The 19,226-nt window shown below is 43.3% G+C and overlaps 1 protein-coding gene across 3 annotated transcripts in view; it reads left to right on the top strand.

The window, feature by feature from the left end:
- SPTBN1 (spectrin beta, non-erythrocytic 1) overlaps positions 1-19,226 on the top strand; it is a 136,251-nt gene that overhangs the window by 32,592 nt on the left and 84,433 nt on the right. For all 3 annotated transcript variants that reach the window (XM_056356902.1, XM_056356901.1, XM_056356900.1), the window contains exon 2: positions 9,823-10,019. In XM_056356902.1, coding sequence (XP_056212877.1) covers positions 9,872-10,019 — 148 coding nt within the window. In that variant the 5' untranslated portion in view covers positions 9,823-9,871. The remainder of the gene's footprint in view (positions 1-9,822; positions 10,020-19,226) is intronic.

Genomic DNA, 19,226 nt, shown 5'->3' with positions numbered 1-19,226 from the left:
CCGCCTGGCACTGCCAGCTTGCTGGAGCACCAGTTCTGGAGCACTGTCGAAATAACCAGTGCTGGTTGCTGAGGGCATTCAGGTTGCCTGGGACTTCCTGCCGAGTTAGGGTTATGGCTAAGGTCAAGGGATTAAGGTTTTTCTGCTGCTCTCCGAGCACAGACAGTGATGCCTTCATCCAAAGAAGAACCAAATCTCTGAGGGGCTTCAGGCAGCGGGCGCGTCTCTGTTTTCAGGCCTTCGCTGACACACAGCTGGTTTCCAAAGCTCAGTGCTCTGTTTCTCGTAAGCTGGGTCATGCGAGAGTAGAGACCAGAAAATGGTAGGCTCCTTTCTGAGGGTAGCTGGGTTTTATTGCAACTCTGCTCTGCATGAGCACTTGAAAAATAGTAGAAAAGACTTTCTGTTTTGTTCCACTGAAGAAAAAGGTAAATACTGCTGTAGACAATTGCCCTACATTTTCACATTGTTTTGGTGAAGGTCAACCGGCAGATAGCCCCTAGAACATGGTAATACTAAATATTGTCCTTTAAATTCTCAGTGACTGTGGAAGGAATTTTTTTAGTAGTTGCTTTGGAAGCCTGCTGATAATTATTGAAATATGTCAGCTTTCGTTCCTGCCAGACCATGAGGAAAAGATGTCCCAGGTATCCTTCACCAGCTTGAAGACCCAACACACTCATCCACGAGTACTTTCAGTTGGACTTTTTAGAGATGTTTGGAATGCACACCTTTGCCTTGCTCCGTGATCAGAATTGAGAAGGCTCAAATGCAGAGACTTTACAACGTTGTTTGAAATCTGAATGCTTCTTTGAAACAAGATCCTATCTACATGCCATATCTCGTAAAATCTGCCGGGGTAGGCGTCCATTCATAATACGGAAACAGCCATCTTTTCACTTCTCTGCCTCTTCTGTTGTAACAATGAAACCTTTGAATTGTGCTAGAGCTAAAATGTGTATCAGAATAAATGTTATCTTGACAGTGAGAGCCTACGTAAGCAAGGTCCTTCTTGTAATTCCAGAAGGGACTGAGCTGACCTGGAGCCTTTTTGGTTTCAACTGCAGTCGATTTCTTCTTGTTGATTTCATTCAACTTACAACTATGATAACCCTTTGGATTATATATGGTGAACATATTGTTAATCCAGCCTACTCATATTTTTAATCACTTTATATTAATTTATTGCTATCAGCAGGTTTTTCCTGTTATGTTAGTTCAGTTATCAAAAATTTCAGGCAATTCCATGGTCAAATTTTTCTCTGTAAGTGTTTTATAGTGAAGTAAGTACATGGGCTGTAAAATTGAAGGGCTCTTGGCTTGCTGACAATCCTGTTCCTCAGAAAAAGTATTGGCATGCCAACTGTTCCTTACAGATGACCCCACAGATCAGGGCGCACAGGTGCACAAGCACGTATTACTTGTCTTGTAAAGCCCTAACAACATTCAGGTTGCTGCTCCAGTCACTGTCCAAAATATGGTCCCTGATTTTGCTGCTCATTTGTCACTTTTCAGTTTGGAAGAGACCAGCTGCATTTGCTTTTGGATGGCCAAGCACCAGAACATGTCTGCAAAGTTAGAACAGTGGATTTGGCATATTTATTTAAAACTTACAAATTGGCACTTGAATATTTTCATGGGGCCTAGGCTTTGCAAAAGGTACCTTCTGGATGGTTACCCTACGCAGAAACACAGCTTTTTCTGAAAGCGGGTGGGAGATATGTTAACTGGGATGTGGAAGTTAACGAGTGATAGATGCAGGAATGGAGGTGGGGAGAGAAACCATAGAGCACAGCTGATGATCTGGCCCCCCAGGTTTTTTCCAGCTAAGCCATTTGCATAGCAGGACACTCCCAGGTAGTTCAACAGGCTGCCTTTGACTGACTGAGGAAAGACTCTGAGGGTGATGAAAATGGTTTTTAAAAGCAATTGACTGAGAGCTGCACAAGTTGAAATCTGTAGGAGTTTCTTTATTGACTTAATTATAAGCAGAAAATAGGATGACAGGTTTTAGAAAATGCCCAGTTGATGTTCCACCAGACAAGAGGTTTTGGGTGCTGAGTCACATCTCCTTTGGCCACGCTGGATATAAAGGTGGCTTGTGAGATGGAGTGAAGCTGTATTCAATCTATGGGTCTCACTTGAGCAGCCATGGACTAGCTCGTGATGTACTTACTCGAGCTGATCCTTACTCTCACAGAACTAAACTGCCTTTAGCCCTGACTGAGCTTGTGTAAACCTTGCCCAGCAGTGATCATTGAAGGAAAACCATGAGTACATGAGGAAAGAGTACTCTGTGTTTTGCTTAAGAACTGAGTAAGGAGGTGGTATTCTTTAAGCCTGGTACTAGCATTCACAGTATGTGGCGTTTTATTAACACAATCCTCATGCGTGTTGCGTGCCTCTCTGTGTAACTCAGTGCAGACTGTGCCACCATCCAGTCTCTGGATCCCCGTGGACTTTCCCTTTCAGCAGAGATGGAAGAACATTGCTGGCTAGAAGCATGCTGATGGCTGATTACCAGAGCCCTCCCCACCTCCCTCAGCAGCTTGACAAAATGTGTTTTACATTCTTCAGATGATGAGGGGAAAAGGAAGGGCAGTCCCAGAAGGGATCTGGTGCTTACTCCACCCTTAAGTGTTATGTGTGGTAACGTTCAGTTCTGCTTGATTTTTGTACTCCTCTTTATTAACTTGGTTCAAAACCCCACCACTTCTTACCTAAAATGTCTCAGTGTTTTTTGTGGCTTAGTCTTTTCATGGTTTGCATGTAGTTGGTGGAGGGGCATGGGGTTCTCTAGAGGACGGTTCAGAGGCAATATCCAATCTGGGACACTCCACAGGGAGTTACAAGAACCTAGAGAGTCTCACCCCGCAACTCCTATTACGTGTCTGATTCGGATGAAACAAATATGAAGCCCTCCACCCCCTTTCTGGTTTTAGGAAGCTTTTCAAATAACGTTGACACTTTATGGGTAGTATCCTCAGCTCAGTGGAAACTACCTCTGATGACAGAGGACAAATTTGGACCCTACGTGTCAATTAATTTTCTCTAGAGTCTTCAGGAAAAAATGCTGGAATCCAGATTTGCTGGGTAATGGATGAGAAATTGGATGACATTTTGTAGCTTTAAATGTGCAGAGAATCAGTCTAGGTTTTAATGATCCTTGCTGGAACTGAAAGGTTTGAGGCAGAGATGTGGTTCAGGTTTACTAAATAACTTTTTTTTTCCAGTTGTTATTAGTTCCTCTGTGCTCTTGGCTGGGATGCTGGGTGCTTAGTGTTATAAGCACTGCATTTGCTGAACCAGTTTCAATCTTTGTCCTGTGCGTTGCACATGTTGGTCACGGGTGTTCAGCGGTCACCCCTGCTGTAAAAACACTTGGGTTTCCAGTACAGTGAGTTGTATTTTTGTTTACAGTGAAGAGTGCAAACACTTTTTGAAGTTGTTTCAGTGCTTATGTAATATGTACCAGTCTCCCAGCTAGAGCATGATATCCTGGGGACCTCAGAAGAAAAATAAGAGCCTGTAAACCACTCTTAACTCCCTGGTTGCTGCTTTCAAATGATGGGTTATCCGAACTGTGGGAAGTAGACCTTGCTCATGAAGGACAGGCAGCATGATCTTAATGACCTTTGCACACTTTTCCAGCCTGTATTGGGAATAAAGAGGCTTCAGTCTCGCTTTGCTTGTGCATTCCTGAAGCATCTGTGCCCTACATGCTGATTGTGGTGTTTGACTCCCTGGTAGTACAGCCTGTCCGCCCTTTTCTTATGACCTTTCAGGGTGCTTCCAGCTCTCAGCCTCCACATCCTGAGCATGGACAGCCAGAGGAGCTGGCACCAGAAAGTGGGTTGACTCAGGAAGCAAACAGGAAAACAGACAAAACACGTGGAGTACTCTTGGGCTGGAAAATGCAGAAAGTGTGATTCTGCTTCTCGAAAGAAAGATGGGGTGGGGGGCCAGACCTTGCATGCAAGAGAGAGGATATTGGAGTTCAAGGGAGTTAAAGCTTTGCTGTATTAGTACCTTTATTATTTTACAATTGTTTTAGCAGCTGAAGCAAGACAAAATGTCAGCGATTGTGCTGCCCACGCTGCCCTGTGAGGACAGGGGAAGCTTCTGCCTCTGAAAAGCGTGTCGGGGTTCGTACAGCATGAAGCAATGGGCCCCGGGCTGAGCCTGGGGACAGGCTGGAAAGCAGCTTCTGAGGCTTCACGTTAAGTTTTCCTGTCTTTCTAAGCTCTGTGCTCAGGACTTCTATTTTTCAGTTCAGGTGTTATGTAGAGCTCTGAGTTTCTAACTAGTATTTTTTAAATACTTGCAGAATTTGATTTTTAGGTGTGTTTGAATATGTGTGTCATTTTGCATACAGTCTAGAGTTTCTTTAAAGGTGCCCCTATCGACTTGTGGTTGGGCTGGTTTCCTTTCTGTGGAAGCTAAAGTGAGAAACTTGCCCTGATGGGGAGACAAGATGTGGCGGGGTGCTGGGAGCTCAGAAGAATTTCCGTTCTCCAGCTTAAATATGAGTTTAAAGCGACATTTTAAAAAATGTCTGTTAAAAAATGTTAAAAATGTTTGTTGTGCTGCTGTTAGGAGGGAACTGAATATTGCTCAGAACGAGCACGGTTTGGTTACATTGTAACTAGATTTTCCTCCTTTTAGTAATAATAATTACTCTGAAGTGAATTCGTTGCTAAAGAGCTGGACTCATTACCCTGGTCCAAGTCATCAGTAGGAAAGAAGCAGTACACACTAGGAGTGAAAGTATCTGGAGGTGGAAGTCCTGCAGGAAGGGTAATTGAATTTATTTCTGTGCTTGTTCAGCCTTGGTTTCTGAGAGAGCTACCAGAAAGGAGGCGGTTTGTAATTTTGGTTTCTTTGATGTACATGTCTGATATGTAGGAAATGGAGAGAAACCGTTCCCTTTCTTACAGTGATTGTGTTTGTACTTGTCTCTGGACCCGTGTGGTCTAGTAACCAAGAGATGGAAGTGTCTGTATCCCATTTTCTGTCCTCTCAGCCATTCAGTCATATACAATTTATCTTAACTGTCAGAAAAATGGCAATAGGTTGAACTGTGCGTTAGCCAGGGAATAGTCTATTTACATAAGAAATGAGACCATTTGGGGATTGCTGTTCAAAATACATTTTCTTCAATCATAACACCATAAAAACCTCTTGACAATGCTTAGATAGTAAGAGTAACATGAAACCAATTGCAGCTTAGAATGCTTCATGGAAGAATAGTGACTCTTGAAAAAATAATGTTTACTTTAAAGATAAACGTAACGATTAGGAAGTAATTCCAGATGTGTGGTTATGGCAGAATTTTAGTGATTATAGTTTCAGTCTGTTTAGTGAATTACATTATTGCGTTTAAGAGTAGCCAATGGATTTTTTTTAAATGAATTCATTCTTCAAATCGTCTGAATAAAACTGTTTATTTTCTATTATCTAAGAAACAAACAGACCAGAATCTGGTTTATTTATGAAAGTAAATACAAAAGGTCTGACCTCTGGATATTGCCTTTGAAAATCATCTGAGAAAATGCTGTTCCTGGTAGCTGATTCTTTCTTTGAGCCATTTCTTCTTTTGGAAGATAATGCCAAACACCACCCACCCTCAAATTACGCAATATATTTTAAAGAATGCTTTGAAATGAAATGGTTTGATCTCTTTAGTCTCATGAGGTCTTCCAGCGTTCTATCAACTGCAGAAGGCAGTAGTGTGTTACATTTTATGAATGAAGACAGAAGTTTTCAAATTTACAAAACCTTTCTTTCCCCATTGTGGTGGGTCTGTGCTGCCTTGGGGACTTGAAGCAGTTACATGCTATTTATTAGTTCACCTGTGTGGTTGCTTATCCCTGTAGTTGCCGGCTACCAGCTCCAGGGCCCAGGTGCACCCAGTGCTGCATGTAAGAGGGATGTGGACTAGCTGAGAAATCTGAACGCCTGTTCTTTGTATTTAAGCCCTATATAAAGGTCCCGTAACGTAGAGCCTGTGCCTGAATTGCGAATGGTAATGACATTGGGACCTGCTGTTTCTAAAATGGTATGCTTTCTTGTTATTGGTGTGCTTATGTTTATCAAATTCTGAGAATGGGTTGGCTTGGAGTCCTCTGTATTAAGACTGCTCAGGATGACAGCTGAAATTCATGTTACATTTGGCTCTCCACAGAGAACATTGTTTCTTTATTAGATTGGTATTTCAGCTTAAAGCCAGGCCAGGATGTTTAAATTACAAAGGTTGTTCCCGCTGGAGCACAGGCTGTCTTCTGACCCTGTGCTTTCTGCTTGTGCTACATACTCTATAGTGATTTCTTCCAAGGGTGTTAGTGGGTGCTTTGCGCATGAGTGGAGAGCGCTGCAGTAAGCTAATGGCACACAATGCAACTGGCTCCTGCTTTGTGCTGACTACACAGTCAATAAAACAAATGTGTACTCACAAAGTACTTGTTGAAATCATCCTGCAGTGGAGGTCTGACCAGATAAAATTATGCTGCATCTTGAGCAGCAATTATGCAAGTAACATGTCAGGCTTAAGATAAATATGTAAATATACATATGTTACATGTATGTGTATATACACACGCAGAATTTTTTCAGCATATGTCTTTCAATGTAGGGCTAATTTTATGGATGACAGATTACGCTTGAGGTCATTAATAGTGAAAAGCTCCAGAAGAATTCTGAACCATTTTTCCCCATTACTCTCTGGGCAGTTGCAGATGGCACTGGTGTTTCTGTTTGTCAAATAGGGGCATCCGTAACGTAGAAATAAGATTTGCTGTTGTAGCTGAGCCCATCCGCAGGACCTCCACCTCATTGCTGTAGTATGAATACTGGAGGTTTCTGATAGAGCTTGTGTTTATCTTCCCTCTCTGTTCTTGGAGGCTCCAGGGGGTTGTGCTGGGTCAGAGCTGCAGCAGGAGTCTTAAGAGAAATTGTTTTTCAGCAGAGCAGAGGCTTAGCGTGGTGGTTGCACATTATGTAGCTGGGTCTTTCTTTGGAAGAAGGCAGGGCAGCTTATTTCAGTTAGAATTCAGCTCTGTTATCCTCACCTCCCCACAGAAGTGCTTTGCTGCAAGGTACTTATTTTTATCACTGCAGTGTGTGTCTGCTACCTCTCTCTGCTGTTCCTGTGTCATTGAGCTGCATCCCAGAAAAGGGACCTTGATGTCAGCCAGTGAAAGAGACAGTGCTTTTATTTTCAGTGTCTCTACAGAATCACAACAAGTATGTAAGTTTTCTAGCCCTATAGGTGTGCGATAACAGGCCCATTTAATGCTCAATTAAGCTTTATGTGGGATAGATTTTTGCTTGTGTGATGCTCAGGAAGGGTAAAAGAAGAGATAAAGCACAAGTTATAGTTGAAATTGATCCTGATGCATCTAAACACAGATGATACAGAAATAAATGGAATCGATGGCTTGTAGCGTCTATACTAAATTAGCGTGATGCAGCATCCTGGTTTTAGGGTGACTGCTTTAATTTTTATGGTTTGAACTGCTGCTCTTGCAGTGGCACATCATCTCCTCATTGGGCACTGATGAATACTGAAAGCTGAAAAGGTTGAAACTGATGCTGCAGAACAGTCTGATTCCACGCGTTGTTTATACCACAGCTGCTCCATGGATTTAATTGGAATTAACCCTGATTTCTGCCTGTGTACAGGAATCAATGGGAGGTTTTTGGCTAAGCTTGATACTAGATGGGGATCAGCTGGTGAATGCTGTGCAGAAAGGCTTCGAGTGGGACTTAATCCTGTCCTGGTCTGGGCGCCATCCTTTTGTCTGTCGACAGCGGCAGAACGCGGCCGGCAGGGGAAGGGCCTGGCCCTCGCCCGGGCTCCCTGCTGGAAAGCGCCAGCCCAGGCGGCTGCAGCAAAGGAGGGTCGTTCAAAAGGCTTTTCCCAGAGCAAGTTTGCTTCGTGTTCTTTCAGTCTGTTGGCAGCTTACCATAGCTAAAGCGATTTCTTCCCACCTTTTGTGAAGGTTGAATCGCTCGCAAACAGGCTTCGACAGCAGCGTCTTATGTGAGAGCCTCGAGTGCAGCCCGTTTTCTGTTTCAGTGTGAAACGGAGGGATTATTTTTGAAGGAGATAGATGAGAAATCTCATCTGCGGTGGGGAACAGGAGGGTGTCATGTCAACCCAGCCTTTTTATCATAGGCCCCTCTGGGAAGTTAATGCCTCTGAAGTGCGGGAGCAGTGATGGCGCCTAGGCCAGTTTTCCCCCGTGAGCTGGCGCCGTGTCGGCCGCAGGGTGGCTCGGCAGGGCCGCCGCAGCCTCCCGTTCCCGGGGCCGAGGGGGCGGCGGGGCCGAGGGGGCGGCGGGGCCGAGGGGGCGGCGGGGCCGAGGGGGCGGCGGGGCCGAGGGGGCGGCGGGGCCGAGGGGGCGGCGGGGCCGAGGGGGCGGCGGGGCCGAGGGGGCGGCGGGGCGTGCCGGCCCTGCTGCCCGGCGCCGGCAGGTGGCACCAGGTGGCCGCCTGAGGCGGGCCCGCTGGCGGGCTGGGCGCTCCCCGCTGGCCGCGGCGGCGGGGGCAGGTGAGCTGGGCGCTGCCGGCTCGGCCGCGGCGGGGGATGCACCGGCTCGCTGGCGGCGGGGGCTGGGGGAGCGGGAGCCGCCGACGTCCGTGAGGGAGCGCCCGGCCGGCGCCCCGGGGCTGCCTGCCTGTGGCACGGCGCGGCGGCGGGGGGCGCGCAGGAGCCGCGGCGGGAGCCGGCACACAGGTGGAGCCACACGGCCGGAGCCGTTTCTCACGCACGCTCCCGAGTCTTCCTGTCATGTGACCGCCGCTACTAGAACCTGGCCGTGCCCCATTTCCCAAACATTGAACCGCATTGTTTTAGTAACTACCACGTTTTTGTGAAGGCGGACCGTGTGTTTGCTGTGGGGGGCCGGTGTGAGCGCGGGCGCTGAGGGACGGGCTGAGGGCGGCCCTGGACCCGCCGCTGTGCCCCTCGCTTCAGGGCCTCCAGTGTAGCCGCCGTCTATAACCTCCCTCCTCTTCCCTCAGAGGAGGTGTAAGGCTCTTTTATATTTAGTGCTGATAAGTACATGCAAATTCCAATCAGAAAGTGGTATGAATATGCTAACAGTATCCGGCTGCCTGAAAGAGGAGAACCTCGTGTAAAGGGTTGCGTTGGTGGGCTACCATTTTGTTGCTAGGGAGAGTTCAAAGCGATGCCTCAGATAGTTGTTTTTATCTGGGTTAGTTCATAACTAAATTCCCAGGGTGGCTCACAAAGTCAGCATTTGCATGTGAAGAAAGAAATGTTTCTTCAGATACATGTTAAAAGGCTTCTGCTGGTCAAATGCTTATGTGACTTTTTAAGCATTTGCATTTTTTTCATCAGAATTTACACCGTTTTGTAAAGATGTTGAGGTCTTCTTCACGCTTCAGTTTTTTCGTAGCCGAGTTATCCACGGCTCCATATGGTTTAGCCTATATTCACAGATTTGTAAAACTGACTGGCTGATTTTGAACATAACAGTGGTGAAAGTATTTAACTGCACGTTTCATATGTGTTCCACTTTGTGCAGAGTTGGACATGACAATTCGGGATATGTGTATGCAGCAAAGCTGCTGGCTTGAAATCTTGCTTTTGTGAGGCGCTTCGTTTTTTAAGAGGACTTTGAGCATTCAGTTGCTTTCTGAAGGACTGGTTGGTATCTAACCTGTTCTTGAGCTTGTGCCCGGGCTTCAAGTAAAAGTCATTGGTTTTTGAAACCAGAAGTCTTGAGCTTGAATTTTATCACTTTCTTTCAATATACGTATATTATCTAAATTATTATGTGTGTTTTTCTTTTACAGAGGTTTTTAAGAAGAATCTGATGGTGAGAATAGGTTAAGAAGACTCAGGATGACGACAACAGTAGCAACAGATTATGACAATATTGAAATCCAACAGCAGTACAGCGATGTCAACAACCGCTGGGATGTCGATGACTGGGACAATGAAAATAGTTCTGCTCGACTCTTTGAACGATCCCGCATCAAGGCCCTAGCTGGTAAGCACTGACCACATGAGCGAAACTCTGATGCCGTATGTATGTGACAGTACGGACACTGTCTGTCTTCAGTGCCTGTGCCTTGTCAGTAAACGAGAGCTGGAAATTCTTCTGAGGTCAAGTGCAGCTTGCCTGAACAAGTTTTGAGATTGTTTTGTCCACTGACATTAGTGGGACACGATGGTCTCATGTTGCTTTGCAGGATGTGTTCATATCTGACGTTTTGCAAACACTTGGCTGTTCAGGTTTGCTGTTAAGACTTCTTTACTGTAAGCACAGGACGGAAGAGATTTAATCCAGGACAGAAGAGATTTAATCCAAGCACTTTTTTTTATTACCTAGAAGTTTGTACTGACTCAGTTTCTCACCTCATCAGTCTCATCAGATATTAACCTGTTTGGCTGAATCTTAAATTGTTTTGATTGGGTTTCTGTGAAGGGCTTCAAAATATCTTCGTTTGGAGGTGTTCAGAACATCTCACTTGTCCTGAAATGGAGGAATGTAGTAGGTATAGCTGTCATTTAGTAAATAATGCTGAAACTGGAAATTTTCCTGAGGAAGCAGAGCTTCTGAAATACTTGCTGTCTTCTGCTGAATTACACTCTCATTGGCAGAGAAATTAAATTTGATTGGGTCTTTTTTTTTTTTTAACATTTGATTATTGCATATTAAAGGCTGTACATTAACTAGATTTGTTTATGCAGCAAAGAGATTATGTCATGTCCTCTCAGCTCTGAGGCATTGCCCTGCAAAGAAATTTTTATGCGCTCTGTAAATGATTTCCTGACTCTTATGGTAGCATGCCCACATTCCTGACCTCTGAACAAAATGCCTCAGTAACGTGGGACATACTATAAGCATGGAAACCAGCTCAAAATGTACTGAATTTTCTGCTAGTGAAATTTTAGATACAAGGACAGTTTTAAACCCAACACCTTATCATGTGTTGAAGCAGGTTTGTTAAATTAACCATACTGAGACAGAGGTATCATCTGTTTCATTTGTGATTCTGATGAGACTGATTCCAGAGCGAAGAGTGCCCTTTGGCCTCTTGGTGCCGGCCATGGGGGCGTATTAGATGCAGAAACTTTTACATGTCAGGCACAGGGCAGGATCAGGTTTGGAGCTGAGCAACAGGGAAATAAAGTAGTTCACGCAGGTGGGCAGAGAGCAGATCACATATCTCCTACTGAGGATAGTAATCTTATTGACTTAATGGAACTGCCCATGGAAAGATGTGTGTTAAATTTTTCTATCTTTAGAAGACTTCTAATTACAGCAATTCTCATCACAGTGTGCATTTGAAATTACTGATGAAATGCCTGACCTGGAATGGGGCTGTGCTAAGTGGGGTCAGGAGCAGCCTAGTGATAGATTGGTGGTACACAAGAAGAATCTTGACTTGGGTTCTCTTACAGTTTGATCTTGTTTGAGGAAGCAACTCTATTTTACTCCTGCCACGTTAGTGGTTGCAGGTTATATTCTATTCCTTGGGTGGGCAGTGCTTTTAATACAAAGCTCATTAGCAGCGTTTGGGTCCAAGATCTAGCCTTTGTTGCAGTTGGTTGTTCCACTTAGTTTTATGGCAAGCAGAGGTCCCCACCTGAGTAATGAATAATAAACACGAAACTCTTATTTCAAGGAGAAGTAATGTAAGGAAAGTACTTGAATTATTTAGATAGCCTAAAACAAATACTGATGTCAAATCAAATAATTTTGCTGAAGATTCAATTCAGAGGCATATTTAAACATTTTCCCAGCGTGTTTATTTTTTGTTCTTAATAAGCATTACTCAGTTATTTTAATTTGATGTATTTCATATCTGTAATTCTCTGTTAGTGTTGAGAATGCTGTGTGCTGCCAAAACTTGGCTTAGCGTACTGCACTGCTGCTGCACTGCTTGAGAGCCTAATCATCATGCAGGGAGACAGGAATTAAGAGTGGTTTGTTTGTATTGCAGATCAATATAGTTAAAGGCTGAGCCATGGTACTCCTGGCACCTTTCAATGTATGTTTTTGGATATGCTGTCTGGTGGGCAATCTTCCCTTGCATCTCTCCAGAAAGGCACTTGCAGTTTTTTAACAGCTGCAGCCTGGAGCTGGGAGAGCAATAATCTCAGCCATCGTACTCTTTAAATCGAGACAGGCTCTTTCTGGAAAGGTGTACTCTAATTCAGCTGCTTGTCACAGGATCAGACACGATAATCACTGTGTGAAAATGCCTGTGGCTGGTAATGCACACAAAGCCACATCGGGTGATACCAGGAGGCTCTTCTAGGCTCTAATCCCCACAAATTTGACTTTCTATTGCAGAACTGCTCTCTCCCGGTATTTCACTGCACGCTGAAGCAGAAGGAGTTGTGTACCACCTGCAGGGCCCAGATTTACTGAATAACACTCCAGTCTGACTTAGATGGGCACTGGCTCTTTGTGGGCACGAGCTTCTTCCCACATCTCCAGGATTGGCTATCTTCTGACAACAGCATTTTTCTTTGCTGAGGCCTCCTGGCAACAGCATTTTTCTTTCCCAGGGTCCTAGGTTAGTTGTACCTGAAGGCTGCCTGTGGATGTCCAACTCTTTCAGAATGCCTGCCTTTCATTGAAGTGACAAGATATATCAAAAGACTATCAATGTGTTGCACTCTGCAATGCACATGCGTCAGTATCTTCTTGTCCTAGTATGAAAGGTTTCCAAATGAACAGACCAGGCAGTGGTTCTTTATTCCCTATCTATAAGATGCAACCCGTTGCATTCAAAAGTAGAACAGCCGTGGGCATTTTACACTCCCTGACTAATGGCTATATACTCAATGTGAATCTTCCTGTTAGTGCAAGTATCTTCCGTCCACGTTCTTCAACAAGTTGTGAAGTGTCTCTTCTGTGAAGCTTCCGTCTTGTGTTGATTCTTGTTTACTGTAATTGAAATAAGACTTATCTCCTTTAAGGTAAAGAAAGGTAGAGAGTGACTAGGCAAGAAGTGAGTTCTCTAGCCAGAGTCTGATACTCTGTTTTAGAAAGAATTGTAATGGCATCCATCAAGATGTTGAAATATTTAAACAGCAAAGCATGAGATGGTGGTCAGAGTAGTCTGTGATCAGAAGAGACAACGTATTAGAGAAAAGCTCAGTTACAGCAGGTATGATATAATAGTAGAAAAACACTACTGTCATCACAGCAGCTGGTGAGTGATAATACTAAAGCGGTCTGTATACCACGAAGACCAGAATGTGAAGGATTGTTTCAGATTAAAACAAATAAATGGTCTGGGAACTCAGCTTTCAATCAGAATCCAGATTTGAAGGGGTATGCAGTCAGATTGCTTGCCATTCATGTTGAGCTAACTCACTGTGCAACTGATATGAGAAGAAGGTAACTGATCCCTGCTTCGTAAAGTAAGACACCCCACTGCAGGAAGTAATCTTTCACCTGTCCTTGTTCTCTGTGGTTCTTTGGAAGGTCTTGCTGGAAGACCAGGTAATTCTACCTGCTCTGTAGGAGCTAGAAAGATATCAAATTTGTGCAAAATTCTTCATTCACAAATCCTCAAGTGTTGGATTTCGTCTGTCAAGGACCATTAGCTAACAAGATTTGCTGTGCAGCGCCTTGGTGCGTTGAGCTGTTATGAAAGCCTTAAGAAACAGTTCAGTTGTTCAGCAGAATTTTTCACATTCAGTCTGGGATTGTGACATTCAGATGTACCATGCTTGCTGTCTCAGATGCTGTTTTCAGGTAGCATGAGAATTGTCACCTCCAAAACTTTCCGTTTCTCTAGTTAGCTAATTCTGTGTTAAAAAATGCTTAGCTAAAGTTACCTGCTTTTCTGCTCATTTGTATTTGCTTTTTTGTCCTCTGGGTTCACCCGAGTTGACCAGAAGGTCTGTGACTCAGCTGTCTGGCATATGAATTAAAAAGTTTCAAAGTTTATTAAATAAGAGGTGTATCTTCTCAGCGCAGGGCAGATGAAGCTGTGCATTCTGTTTTCAGCTCCACCTAAATGATTGTGCTTATGTTGGGACACTTGCTAGTGTTGCATGTCACAGTGGTTGTGAACCTTACAGGGGAACGCAGGTAAGGAGACTGCATTCGCTGTGCAGCTTTCCTTACTCATCCCTATTGCACAAATTGAAACCAGGCTTGTAATTCACACCAGTAACTTAAATTCTCATAGATGCAAAAGGGGAAAACCATTGAAATTGTTACTGAAGTTACGCTACTGAAAATTTTTTCTTTTTAATATAGTGGAATAGCTGCTTCTTAAGGATAAAAAAAGACAGAGAAAACTTGCAATGGGAAAGTGCTGAGTACCATATGTAGGGCTAGTTAGCACTTTTGGCCTTGGTATTTGAGCCATTTCTCCCCACAGCTCTGGTGCAAAAAGTCAGCAGAACAGGCCCCCAAAAAAGCAGAAAGTAAGATACTGCCTGTAGTACTCTTTGAGTGTTGTGCACCTGCTTGTCCCTGCTGACTAGTATATCTCTCATAGCAAAGTTTCTGCTGTTTCCCTCTGAGTGCACACTAAAGATACAAAAAAAATCTGCATGGTCAGAATGAGGTTTTGGGTCTGAAATCAATAAAAAAGGACAAAATACAATGATTTAGAGCTGAAGAAGATAAACCTATGTTTTATCCTTGACTTTGAAAGAGCATACTGAGAATAATCTCTTGCAGGTACGTTTCATGAATATCCAGTACTGAGCTATCTGGGACTTAAAAATCAACAGCCTAATTCTAATAACAGCAAGTGGATAAGGGGAGAGGGCCCAGCAGTATGTTGATGCTTGTAAATCAAGTGTGAAGGGCATGTGAAGAATTCACTTGGCACTAAACAAATAAAAACCTTACAGCAGTGAAACTGCAGCTGCATCTTCTCAGCACTGGTGTGGCTGTGCTGGTTCTTAGTCTGTGTTTTTGTTTAGCAGCCGGAGGCCTAATACAGACGTGGTCAGGTGAGCATGAAAGGGCTTATTTTGAAAAATCTTACTTTGCTCAGATAAAAGCTGATTAAATGATTTCAAGAAAAGCTCTTCCAAATGTTGACCTCACCCAATGCTTTGCTTCTGGATTTTACTTCTGCAACAACTTCTCAGCTGCAGGGCCTTACCAGAACCTGTAGGAGGCTGGTGTTAAAAACAGGAGTATCATTCTGTGTGTTTGTGTCATGCGGGCATCAAGAGGAGGGAGCATGGCAGCGGAGAAGCTGCTGTACTTACGCATGTCACCTGCAGTGCTTGCTGTAACTACTGATGAACACTGTGCTCTTATCAGAAAACAAGAAAAAGCTTAACCCATCTGTCACTGCTGATTAATGTGTTAGCTTTTAAAGCTGCTGGTGGAGAACCGTTTCTAAAGCAAATAGCAAAAACCAGGCAATAAATTATATTTTGTTCTTAGCATTTTTATTTCTCAAGTTCATCAGTAGACTGACCAAAAAAAAGTGTCACGGTATGTCTGTGGTGCATAAAGTAACTTTCAAGTAAGCGTGAACAACTTGTATTCAATGATGTCCTATCAAAAATGTGATTTGGTACAGAGATCATCTGTATCTCATCGCTGTGGTAACATGATTTTTGGTATCAGTTATGCATAGTTTCAGGGTTTGCTCACTCTCTTTAGAATCAAACAAATAGTGTGCAAAGTGTGTGGTGGAGGTGTAGGTCAGATTCTTTGTAGTCTGATTAGGTACCAGATCTGTGGTCTAATGTAGCTTCTGGAGCATAGAGCAAAACTGCTGAAAAAAAGTACTGCTGAATGTAGCTTAGGACTTTTCTGGAATCATGCATGCTTGTCTGCTTCATGGGTAGTATCTGTGATCACTTAGTAACAGAGTGATGCATGAAAGTGTTTGCATCCTGGTGAATAACTGTAATCTGGCACACATCGCTCAGGCAGGACAAGTGGAGCTGGAAAAATAGGCTTTTTGCTTCTTTGGAGAGGGAGCAGGATAGGAGCGGTTGCTGGCAGCCTTACTCTGGAAAGTCTGACAGCTGCAGTCATTTTACATCTCTGATTAAATTCTTTCAAGACTAAGCAATATCGAGTTGGACATGTATGCAGGAGAACCCAGCATCTTGCCAGCAAGTAAGCCTGTATTGATCGATCTTTCGATCTCTGAATTCCTGTACATTAAGCTTCTGGACTGGAATACAGGTACCATATCTGTTTCTGGTGGAGAGCTCCAGCCATACGCCAATCTTTATGCACAAAGGGCTGACGCTGTGCTTGGACAGCAGTTCAGTAATTTAGCAAAGTAAGGTACAAGAGAATTCTGCACTGTAGTTACGAAGTGATTAAATATAAAAAGCTGTTTGCACAGAGAGGAAGAAAATAGAAAATTCATACATGTATGCTGGCTCCGTGTGCATACATGCATATGCTTTTAGGATACAAAATACGCATGAGGATAATCTTGAAAGCAGGTAAATCTGCTTTATCATACCTGGGTATTAGATACATTGGCACTGCGCTAACTTTCATAGCGTGCTTCCTTTCTTTCACTGATTTAGGTGAGAACTATGCCTTAATTCCCAGGCTGGCACAGCACAGCTCTCTCCTGTCTATTTTATTTTTCGTTTTGGCATCAGTAAAGAGGAAAAGCACTGAGGGACGTGCTTTTGGCTGCCTGCAACACTGAGATGAGTGAGATGCAGCGTTCTGCACCAGCTCAAGCAGGGAGGGACAGGGTAGGATTTGTGAAGGGGGGTAAAATGCTCTGGCTGCACCAGCTGCTCAAGGAAAGGAACAGTACTCACTGTGAGGTACCCTCCATATAGTCGGTGAGAGCTAAGCCAGGCACAATAGTAGAGCTGGGATAAAATCATGCTGAGGCTGATGATTTTGGAGGAGAGCTACCAGCCAGATTGTCAGCTGGTGTAAGTTGGCATTCTCCCTTGGCTTCTGTGAGACCATACTGACTTACACCAGCTGGAAATCTGACCCATAGCAGCCCATCACGCAAAACCTGAAGACTGAAGAGACTATAATGTTCTTTGCTGTTGGAATCAATGTTTTAGGGACACAATACAGAGAAACTATGAAACCCTTCGTTGAACTGATGACGTTGGTTTTGGATACTTTGCTGACTCATCTTAATGGGAAAGATTTCTTGTTTATAGAAACTTGCCAATAATGGCAATATTTTATTTTTGTTTTAAATTATGCCTTTTATCAAGGATGAGCTTGGCTGTGGATACATTTCAAAACCTGGTCATGAGCCTGTAATCCAAAAGTCTTTCCACAAAAAATGCATATGTAGAAGAGAATGTTCTCATCTCATGTCTTTAGCATCTAACTAGCGATGTTTCTGCATTTATTTTATTTATTCAGCCAAATCTGCAATGTGCCTCGTGTTTTTCCTTCTATTTGTTGCTTGGATACTGCATGAAAGCACTCCCTGAAGTATAAATAATGTCTAGCAGAGCATACTGCAAAGCGAAATTCAATACAGGATTCAAAAATGTTTACTAATTTCTGTTAACCTTGGAGCACTTCTAATGGGGAAAGATTAGGGATGAAATCATTCTCTCAGATCAGAGCTTTGATTCTTATCTTGAGGTAATATCCTGGAGAGATATAAACCCAGATTGCCTTGAGACAAATTGTCTTGATGCGGTAGAGGCAGAAAAAACAGGAACAGGGATGAGGACCAGACAAGTAGAGAGGGTGATGAAAATCCACTTCCAAGTTCCACTTTTTGAGTTTCTAGCATTCTTTGTAACAGTTTTGAACTCTTCTATTAAGCAATGCAAACGCTACTTTTTTGCCAACCACTTTGTATGTTGTATGATTGGTTTTTGAAGCTTTGCTTCCTTTAAATGTTACTAAGCCTGTAAGGTGGATGGGCGTTAAGCGTAGACAGTATTTGACTACATCTAAGTGCATAATTTCTATGTGTAATATAAAAATGAAACATGTTTTGCTCTGGAATGAGTCTGAGACAGTTAGTACTTGTCAACTGATAACTAAGCTTTTCTGCAGAGACAGGCAATTCCCAGATGGGGAAATTTTGTGGGTGAGATTCGATGAAAGAAGTTTTTTGAAAATAAACAGAGAGATGTGTCTTTTGTGTTGGCTTTAAAAATGAGGCTTTCAGCTCATGTTTTTGCATTAAGTATATTGTTTTTATAAAAAAGCTTCCAACAATTATTTTTTTTCCCCTTACATTTTCCTTCTCTTTCATTTCGTGTGAACTACAGGATCAACGCAAACCTGTACCGTTTTGGCTTTTCTGGAACTTTGTTGCTCAGGTATAAGAGGATCTAAAATTCTGTAGGGAGCCCAATTAACTTCAGAAGTTTCTAATTTAGGGGCTCAAGCCTCTCCAGTTATGGAACTGTCAAAATTGAGAGGTAGTTTTTCATCCGTCTCCCCTAAACTGACCACATGGAAATGCAGCTGGTCACAATTTGTGAACATTAATACAGTTTATACACTTTCTGTTCTAGCTATGTGAAGCAGGGGAAATAGTTGAAATAAATACTCTGGCTTATGGAGGTTTTTTAAGATTGGTGTGTTCTGCTTGTTGCTTTCACCCAATTACCATTTTGCTCAGGAGTAGATTGAATTTTCATGCTGGAGTGATTATGGTGTAGCAGCAGTGCATCTTCTGTGTTCGTGGTCAAACTGGAAAAAAAGAAGAAAACAGTACAAAAGGATGAAAAGCAAAAGGAGGGTGGGAAGCTCTCTCTTTCCTGCATATAAACATAGATGCAATTCAGATAGAGGAGGAAAGCAGGGAGGGAGAGGCAATGAAAATTCCGGCTTCTAAAAAAACACAATTAAAACTCATAAAGAATTTTCTGGATGAAAATCAAGAAGTGTTTTCATGCCAAAAATTTCACAGGAGGAGGGTATTTTTAGTGTGTACCTGTGCACCACGCATGATTTTAATAGAATTTTTAAGGGTTATTCATCTAAGTCAGGGAGCAAATAGAGTGCATTTCGTAGGCCATGACCAAAACCTGTGAATATATTTACTACAGTTTTTCAGGGATGGCTTCCCTGCTTTGATGAGTTCATGGAGTATGGGAAGCAGCACAGTTCAGAAGAACCCGTTCGGACTGGAATACAAACCAATGCAAACCATGATTTCTTCCAAATATGAGTGCCTCGTGTAGTGCTTTTCTGTGGCTCCCCTGGCAAGCGTTCCGCTGTTGCAGTTAGCAAGGACATACTGTTACAAAAGTAATGTCAACTTTCCTGTTAATCTGG

The sequence above is a fragment of the Falco biarmicus genome, chromosome 12, assembly GCF_023638135.1.
Source record: "Falco biarmicus isolate bFalBia1 chromosome 12, bFalBia1.pri, whole genome shotgun sequence".
Taxonomy (NCBI): domain Eukaryota; kingdom Metazoa; phylum Chordata; class Aves; order Falconiformes; family Falconidae; genus Falco; species Falco biarmicus.
Note: the sequence above shows the minus strand (reverse complement) of the source record. Positions and strands in the feature narration are given on the sequence as shown.